Source organism: Vipera ursinii (genome assembly GCF_947247035.1).
Source record: "Vipera ursinii genome assembly, chromosome: 2".
NCBI lineage: Eukaryota > Metazoa > Chordata > Lepidosauria > Squamata > Viperidae > Vipera > Vipera ursinii.
In genome coordinates this window covers 146098981-146108506 of record NC_139513.1, presented here as the reverse complement: position 1 = coordinate 146108506, position 9526 = coordinate 146098981, and the positions used below count along the sequence as shown (strand labels likewise).

The following is a 9526-nucleotide window of genomic DNA, read 5'->3' as shown; positions in this document are numbered from 1 at the left end:
AAACTCTTACCTAGGTCCCGTTAATTGACTAGATTCTTGTGTATAGGCATGACCAATAAATCCAATAAACCCAATAACTGGAACTTAACAGCATGGTCCTGATATAACAGAATAAAAGAGTTGGAAGGGACCTTGGAGGTCATCTAGTCCAAACCCCTGCTCAAGCAGGAGACCCTGTACCATTTAAGACAAATGGTTGTCCAATCTGTTCTTAAAAACTTCCAGTGTTGGAGCATCCACAACTTCTGGAGGCAGGTTGTTCCACTGGTTAATTGTTCTAACTATCAGGAAATCTCTCCTTAGTTCTAGGTTGCTTCTCTCTTGACTAGGTAAGTTTCCATCCTTTGATTCTTGTCCTGCCTTCAGGTGCCTTGGGTAATAGGTCAACTCCCTTCTCTTTGTGGCAGCCCCTTAGATATTGGAACACTGCTGTCATGTCACCACAGTGCTTCTTTTCAGAAAATGAGACCTACTCAATTCCACCAACTGTTGATTTTAGCCTCCAGTCCATGCTCATAATGTTGGGTGGCTGGGATAATTCTCAGGGCTTCCACAGCAAGCATGGTCAGAAGCTCACTCTTCCCTGTTTCTGGAAAATTAGTTCTTGAGCTTCAAAGAGTCCCCTGAAAGCCTGCGCTCAGAATTAAGGATGTTTCCTCCTTCTAGAGGTGCCTTCAGATTTAAAAACTCCCAATCTAAAATCATTAATGCCCATATCTATGTAGTAACAGGAGATAAGGGTTAACTCTGGTTCCAGTTGTGTTGTCAGGACTGCAACTATGAGCAACCTAAGAAAACAGGGAATGTGGGCCAAAGAGCTTAAAAGCCATGCTATCAAAGAAATGCAAACTCTTTCTCTTTCCTTTTATCTTGCCACTTAGCTGAGCTTTATTTTGATCTCCACTGTCTTAACAATCTTTAGATTCACTATCCCTCATATTATGTTTAAAATGAAAGGAAGATTCCTTATTTTGAAGGCAAATGCAAATGGCAGCCAACCACCTGCTTTCTCCAGGGAATACGAAAAGCAAATACTATAAATGAGGGATTATGGATTACAATGAGGAATAGAAATCAAGAAGGCAGGACTTTTCTAATCTGTGGGGTTTTTTTTTTTCTGAGCACTGATATTTGGACAGGAGGAGACTAACACAGGAAGATAACAAACCATTTTCAAAGTATTCATATCCAGAATCAGGAACTTGGCCCATCTTCTGCTCCTGTACCAGCTATTTGATTTAATTGACGATTACACAGGGTAAATTCAAAATGACAGGAGGAATGGCTGTGATTGTGATCCAAGGCACTCAAATTCAATTTATCATCAGGGCTGTTTGTCCTGTTTCTGGCTTAACTCCTCAAACAAGCACACAGTACACATTTGGGTAGTGTAGTGGATCCAGAAATCTTCGCAAATTAAGGGTCTTCCAGGTTTTAACGTACTCCCGACCACCAGAGCCACCAGGATGGGTGGAAAGCAAGGTAAGAATATGGGTCTATTACTGAAAACCTCCATTGATCCACCAATCCAGGGCCTGGAAGCTTTTTTGGGTCCAGTCATTCTTTCCCAGCCTAATTTGCCCTGCACTATTGGGATTCTGCAAGATCAAAGGAGAAAATCATACAGTTTGCCTTCAGCTTTTTGGAGGAAACCCAAAGGTGTTTTTTTCAAAAGCCAACTGGATTTTCTTTGTTTTTCCTTGAAGTCATTTCGCTTCTCATCCAAGAAGCTTTTTTTAGCAGTTCTAAAGAAAAAAAAAACGTCTTCAGGGAAAAACAAAGAAAATCCAGTTGCCTTTTGAAAAAGCATCTTTGGGACAACCATGACCTGCATGACTGAGAATCTCCACAGACATTTACTTGCAGGTGTTTCATTACCCAAACTAGGTAGCATCTACGTAACTAACTAGGTAACACTAACACTGAAGTTATGTAGTTTGGGCAATGAAACATCTGCAAGAAAACAACCAAGGTCAGCAAAAATCTAAATCTTATCTGAGTGGCATATAAGCACTACACACAATAATCATAAACCTAATAACAAAACTTAAAAATAATCAACAGGTTTATAAAGAGAATAAACAGAATGCCAACATTTCTGAGAACTTAGAAACCTGACATTAGCATTTAGGAGTTCTTTTTCCTAATAATATGGTGCCTCTCAGATGTTTGTGTTGTTGTTTTTCTGTACTATAGTTCCCATGATCGCTGACTCATGGTCTTGCTACTTAGAATTTACAACAGTTGCACCCCAAAATATCTGGCAGAAACCATGATACCTTTAGAGAAGGAAAAGGTGATGACCCTCAATTGTCTTCTGACCTTGCATCATCTGCCCAGTTTCTATCTAAAAAAAAAGACACTCCCCCTCCATTTCTCTCTTTTTCTTTAGATAGATCATAATCAAGGGGAAGAAGGGAAATAATAATACAATCTTCAGAAACAGTCTTTTGATTCCGATAAGACATCTTAAAAAGGGAAGACGGGGTTGGGGGAGAAGAGAACGACTCACCCTTTGAACATGCAGGGCGTCTCTCCCTTCCCTCCAGATCAGGCAGAGCCTTTGGGAAATGCCACAGCCCCCCACCACCCAGTTCCGTCATGCCATCTGATCATCCACCTCCCCCACTGGCTCCTGCCCACACATCTGAAAGCAAAGCAGATGTGCCTACTGTGGCTGCCTGACCCCAACCTAGAAGGCAGGAAGCCACAGACCTGGAGATGATAATCAGTGGTCTGGCCCCCTGCAGGAAACCCCAAACCCTGAAGGCTCCCCTGGTGACTGACACTGCTGAACTGGCATATTGGTGGAGACTTCCCTGGGCCTCTCTCCCCCCCCCTCCTGTTGTTGTTCCCAAATAACCTCTCTGCTTAACCACATCTATCATTCGCGCACTCCTAGCCAGGATTTCCGAAGCTACTTCTCAAGCTCCCTCTTTCAAAAAGGGATTATCTTAAGGGAGCCACTTGAGCAACAACGGATGCTTCCCCAAAACAGGGTGAAAGAACCACAACTGGGATGCCCATTTATATGGACTACGCTACCCCCTTCTGCTGCCAGCTTTAGAAAGGCATAAAGCGCCTCCTTCACAAAGGTAGGATGTAGAGCATGTCCGAATGGGCAGAGATGGGATCTATTCAATCTCTGCCACTCTTCTGAAAGGACTGGAGTATATACATTAGGCTCACCAGCCAGCAGGTGGAGCTGTTTGGAGGGAGCTGTTAATGCACTGGAATCTCCAAGTCTGGATCATATCCAAATGGCTCATCTACCCACAGATCTCTCTTCTGCTCCTTGAGGAAGACTTTGAGACCAAAACTATGGTATCTACCACCCTTGTTCCAACCAAGGAATGCAATCTCTTCAGTCCCCATCCATTTCTCAGAGATTCTTCACCACAGATCTCTCCATTATAAGATATTGTCCCTTGATTTAGGAAACCAGTCAATATTATCCCAGTAAATAAGGAAACACTGCTTCTCCTCCCAGATGCCCATTTAACCCAATCCCCTGCAACCGTTCAATGAACTGATAGGCAAACCCTGGCACCCCCGAGGTTACTCAGCCCCAACTTTCCAACTGTCCTTCTCGATTACCCCAGAGATCATCACACACACCCCAATAATCAACTAGGAAGTGGCCAGGAAGTGGGCGTCTCCCAGCTTAAAATAGACCCTTTCTCTCAGCCTGTCGACTCACCACTTCAGAGTCTTCGAATCCATGGAGATAGGAGTCGTCATACATGAGGGAAGGAAAGAATCGTTGAGGAAGCCAAGCAGAGAGGGAAGAAAAATAGGAGCTCTTCCAGATGGACAGTGGTCTACTGCTGTGCCCCCTGCCCTAGTTGGGTTGGGGGCAGCAGGTGACACACAGTGGCAAAGCAACTCAGCCTGCTATAGATCTGATTCCCCACCCTGGATGCTCTCATTCTCAGCTGAGCAGCAACAGCAAAAACAATAGCGCCCACCCACCAGCCCTCCCTTGGGGGCAGGCACAGAGACAGGCAAGTAAGGAGGGAGGCGAGGCAGGCAGTGGCATCTGGACAGTGCAGCTCTATCTGCACCTCCTTATAGCAACACGGAAGATGTAGGACTGGGGTGCCAGAGGACATGAAGCAGCGGGACACAACAAGGGAAGAACTGGTCATCAAGAGAGTTCTTGGAAGTGTGGAACAACCCCACCGGATGGGAGGAGAATAAGAACTATAACCACACTTTCCAACCAACACATCCCCCATTAGACTGCTTCCCATGAGTTAAGTGGGTACCAGACAATTTACCACACAGATGCAGGAAAGCCTACTGAGACATCCAACCCGTGGGTGGGTGGTGACCTCTCATTGAGTTACCTGCCACGAAAATGCAAGGTGGGCTGGAGTGGGCATAGTGACATGGGAGCAGCAAAGTCACATGGACAGGGAATCACAGTGGGCCATCCTTCTATCCTACACCAGTTTCCTTAATACCAGCTTTTACCCAGGTACCCAAAATCCTAATTTCCTGCACACTAGTCCTCGTGCCAACACAGTCTTTTCTGTAACCTCTCACAATCCTGAGAGGCATTGTTAGACAGATGCCTTCATTCATACTTCACCAACCTACTTTTTCTCCCTCGCTGTGTTGGAGAACTTCTGCCATTCCCTAGACGATGGGAGCTGTAGTCCAATACTTCTGTACATCACCAGAATGTGGAAGACTACAACCCATTCTACTTTTGCTGAGGTCTTCAACTCTGCATGCACATGCCCCAGATCCAACCAAATTTCCACCCTTACCTACGTCTGACTCTACCAACTCTGAGATCGATGATGCTTACCGACCTGCACTGGGCTGACAGAAATGAGCAGGGAGGGGAGGAAAGGACTTTGCAAGAAGTGGGCCAGATGGGGATTTTCCCCCTGCAATCCCCCAGGCGCTGGTTCCATCTGCCTCTTTTACTTCAGTGCCAGAACTGCTGGCACAATCTAATCTCCGCCCCGTGCGCCTATTTCCCATCCAAAGTTGGAGAGCTGTCCAATATATTTGGCGGAGGAGGGGTTAACACCAGCTTTTGCAAAAACCAGATCCAATCTCATCATCTCTTCACACTGTTTTCTAACAGGAGTTTTCACTCTATTCCCGGCTGAGATGTTAAAAAAAAACAACAACAGCATCATCGGAATGCCGGGAAGGAGAACCATGACCGAAAGAGGAAACCACCACCACCACCACCCAAAAAAATAAACACCTAGTCCCTCTTTTCCTGCTCCCCGACGTCTCCTGTCCATAATTCCACCAGGCAAAGGCTCCGGTTCTGCCAGGAGTTGCATTCAGGGCGGACGGGGAATCTGGGAAGAGAACTAAGAAGGACCACCCGGGCTGGTCCTGGTGCTTAGCAGCAGGAGAGAACGGAGCAGGGAGGCAGATAGGGAGGAGGAAGAGGAGGAGGAGAAGAAGAAGAAGGTAAGAGAGGTTGAGAACAGCGTGGTGATAGGCGATGGCAACGGCGGCGGCGGCGGCTGCGCGGTGCCCGTTAAGTTACCTCGTTGAGCAGGAAGGTAGCGCTGGAGTCAGAAAAAGACATAGACAGACGGGGAGGGAGCCGGCCAGCCGGCGAGGCCCGGAGTGCGGTGCCAGCTGGGAAGGAAGGAAGGAGGGAGGGAGGGAGGCGCCCCCCGCCCCCGCTGCTTTCGCCGCCGCGCCGCTCCCAAGCGCCTTCCTCGCCCTCGCCGCCTTCTCTCGCTCGCCTTCTCCAGGTCCAGCGCCGAGCGCGCCGCCGCCGCCGCCGCGCATCCCTCTCCGCCCCTTTTCGCTTCCCCCTCCTCCCGTTACGCGCCGCTCGGATAATGGGGGACGTGCCAAGCGCTAAATAATCACATTACTCGGGGAGGGGGAGGGGCAGGGGGTGCGCCCAGCCGACCCCGTCAGCTCACTTCGGGCGGCGGCGGCGGCGGCGGCGGCGGCCGGCGTCCTCGCTCTCCCGGCCCCACGCCTTTTCCCGCCGTCTTCCCCACTGCCGCCACGTCTTCGCCGAACAGCTCAGCCGGGACTGCCGAGAGAAGCTACGCTTGACTCCTCGGGCGGCTTCTGCTTCTTCTTCTTCTCCTTCTTCTCACCGTGCTTCCCAGATGCTCCTTCCAGTAGACAATAGTGAGAGGGCGGGCACCTTACCAACCGGGAGAGGAGATTGTGGCGGCACAAGCGGCTCACCCATCCTCCTTTCCTTTCCTTCCTTCCCTCCCCCCCCTCCTTCCCTCCCTCCCTCGCTCCGATCCCCGCCGCATTTTCTCAGGCATCGGGTTGGTCTGGGATCCCTGGAACTCAACCAACTTGGACTTCCAGGGATCCTGGAAAATCTTAGGCGGGGATAAAAATAAAAGTGCCAGTTACTGAAAGTAAGTACGGAGGGGTATGGCTCCACTGAATGGCTGCTAATGGGGGAAAGCTTCTCCCGTTAGTCAGAGAAATACATTTTCTGATACTTGGACCTGCCGGAGAGGTTTTCCCTTCCCCACCCCCCACCCCTCCCGGAAGTGATGATGTTTTGTTTTGTTTTCTGAACCCTGCTTTGGCCCGGTAAAGTGATCCCCTCGGAAATGTCCCGTATAATTCTCCCCTTCCTTCCCGACTTCCTTCAACCTCTTTTCTGCCAGCCTCCCGCTCCCTTTGTTGGCCTGTCTCAGAAGCTGGCTTGAAAATCAGGTGGGAATTTTGACACCGGTTTGGGATGGACAGCAGGATTCGAGAAAGATGGACAAGAATAGGAGGCATCGTACTCCTGACTCTCTTGAGAGAGGAGCAGATGTGAGACACCTAAGTGGAAAGCATAGCTATACAAGCAAAGTCTCTATATTGTTTCCTTTTGGGGGAGCGGGGGAGAGAAGGAAGCAATTAGCTTTGTCACTAGCCTGGCACAATCTGATAGAAAAGAAAGAAGGGTGCAAAAAACGACTGTTCTGACCTTCTGCCCTTTGAGCGTTGCGGGGCTACAACTCTCCCCATCCTGCGTGGCTGTGGCTGGGAGTGAAGGGACAACACATCTGGAGGTGACACAAGCGGCAGGGAGGCTAGATGTTCCAGACTTGTGAGAGGACAATAATGCCAGAAGCTGGAGCAGGAGTGGCAGACAAAGAATTTGGCAGTTTCAGCATTTTGTGCAGCTAAACCGTTGGATTCGTGGGGAGCTCTTCCCTCAAATGACTTTATTTGAGCATTGCAATAGATAAGCCTTGGGTGTCGTCCCGGCGGGGAACAAACTGGAAAGGCAGAGCATCTGTTTGGGTTCTCTGCTGCTGAAGAAGCTGTGAGCCACAGTGGCAGCCAAGGCCATCTGCCTGCTTGAATCTGCCAGTTACCTCAGGACCCAGTTCATTCTGCCTCTCTTGAATTCTCAGGGTTTGGGTTTTCAGTTACACACACACACACACACACACACACACACCCCTCAGCCCCAACCCAGGCTCTGGATTATTCCTTCCAGTCCTCCTCCTCGTTTCCAATTCAACCCAAGAGACCATGGCACGTTGCCTCGTTGAGCAGGAAGATGCCGGATGTGGAGAGATGCAGAGGTGGCTGCATCTTTGCTGGATGAAAGCAACACAGATTGCTGCACCCCCCCCCCCCACCTCTGACTTCCCCATGAATTCAACCTAGTTCATAAGGCAGATGTAAAACCCAGCTCACAGGGACTCTTATGCGACAGGGGAGTGTGCAGTTTCCAAGTATCAGGGCCACTAGCAAATTGTGTACCTGGCTGCCAGGAAGAATATGGCCAGCTGCAAAAACCTATTTACTAGAAGATAAAGAGGCAGGATTTCTCACCCCCCCAACCAACCCTTTCTAATTCTCAGAGATGCTTTCTACTGCTGCTCTTTGCCTTATGACACCATGCAGAAATATCTCGTTAGCTGATAGGCTCTTATAGGATCTCATGTGTCATTTCAAAGGCAGCTGTGCGTCCTCTTTCAGCATCCAGCACTACAGATTTATCCATACTATTCACTGACAGTTCTGAGACCATAAGAAAGCTGTAAAAAAGACTCAGCATTTTGGCTTCTGGAAGGAATGGTTCCCCAAGAATGGTGTTTGTTCTATCTGCAGCTTGTTTCTTGGATCCTTAAGCTGACCAAAGTGGCTGCTGGGAAGGATGATACAGTGGAGCAATTGGTCCTCGGAGAAGGACTGAAATTAAACCCAAGAAGAGATTAACTCTTTTGTGAAGATCTCTTTTGATTCTGGAAGTTGCCCTTTTTACCAGCAAGTACCCAAATGGCAAACCTATGAGGGCAGCAATCAAGACCCATATCTGCTTTCCTCAATTCACTGGAATGTATCTTCTCTTCATCATGTCCTCAATGGGGCAGACCAGGATGTGCTCACCTTCAGTGTGATAATATTCAGTCACCAAGAATCAAGTAGCACGTGGAGGGAGGGACAACTAAAGATAGAGAGGTAAAGAGCATCTCTGAGAGCTAGAAAGGGATTCCTGGAAGTAATCCTGCCTGCTTGTCTTCCAGTAAAATAATCTTTCAGCCGGCCACATTCTTCCTGGCAGCCATTTTGTCAATACAAAATCCATCAGGGCAACTTTTTAATGAGAGAATTCAGCAGGAAAATCCAGAAAATTAGATGATAGATGCAGCCACACAAACCATTGGACATAGTGTTAGCTCTTTTTTTACTCTTGTCCCAGATGCCCTTGGCATCCACAATATTATTATTGTTGTTGTTGGGACATTGGAGGTCTTCTAGTCCAACCCCCTACTCAGGCAGGACACCCTATACAAGTGATGGAGAACCTTTTAGAGACCGAGTGCCCAAACTGCAACCCCAAACCCATTTATGTATGGGTGGGTGCTGAGTGGGTGTGGCCCATTGGATGGGTGTGGCCAATTGGGTGGGCATGGCCCATTGAGTGGGCATGTCTGCAGTGGTAACGGCAGACTGGGTGGGACTAAAAAGTTCAATCAATCAATTCCAACTTTGCGAGTTCTTTGTTTTTCCCAGCGAAAAGTTGAAATTGATTAATTGATTTAACGAACCTTTTTTTTGTACACAGCGGCAGAAGCCTAGAGCGAAAGGGTTTTATAAAACCCAGCTGAAGGCCTAGGACTGGGGTGATGGCACACGTGCACACAGAGAGGGCTCTGCGTGCCACCTGTGGCACGCATGCCATAGGTTCACCACCATGGCCCTATATTATGAGGATTCTTCCAAATGTGCAGTGCCTAGCCCAAATCTTGCATCCTGAATCTTAGAAGCATTACAGATCCATGTGTGAATGCCTTGTCTTAAGTTTTTCATTCCATTTTACCAAAAACCTCCTGCTTTTTCTTGTTTTCTCTCTAGTCTAGTAGGATACAAACCCAAGAAGAATCTAGCTGGGGAGATGAGACCAAATTCTTTAGCTGGTGTACAGTCAGGTCCAGAAATATTGGGACATCGACACAATTCTAACATCTTTGGCTCTATACACCACCACAATGGATTTGGAAGGAAACAAACACAATGTGCTTTAACTGCAGACTATCAGCTTTAATTTGAGGGT

At 48.2% G+C, this 9526-nt stretch overlaps 1 protein-coding gene across 1 annotated transcript in view; it reads right to left on the bottom strand.

Moving 5' to 3' along the window:
- Positions 1–3814, bottom strand: part of CACNB3 (calcium voltage-gated channel auxiliary subunit beta 3) — a 49504-nt gene extending 45690 nt beyond the window's left edge. Inside the window, exon 1 of the mRNA XM_083352443.1 lies at positions 3701–3814. Coding sequence (XP_083208569.1) covers positions 3701–3745 — 45 coding nt within the window. The 5' untranslated portion in view covers positions 3746–3814. The remainder of the gene's footprint in view (positions 1–3700) is intronic.
- Between the last annotated feature and the right edge of the window lie 5712 nt (positions 3815–9526).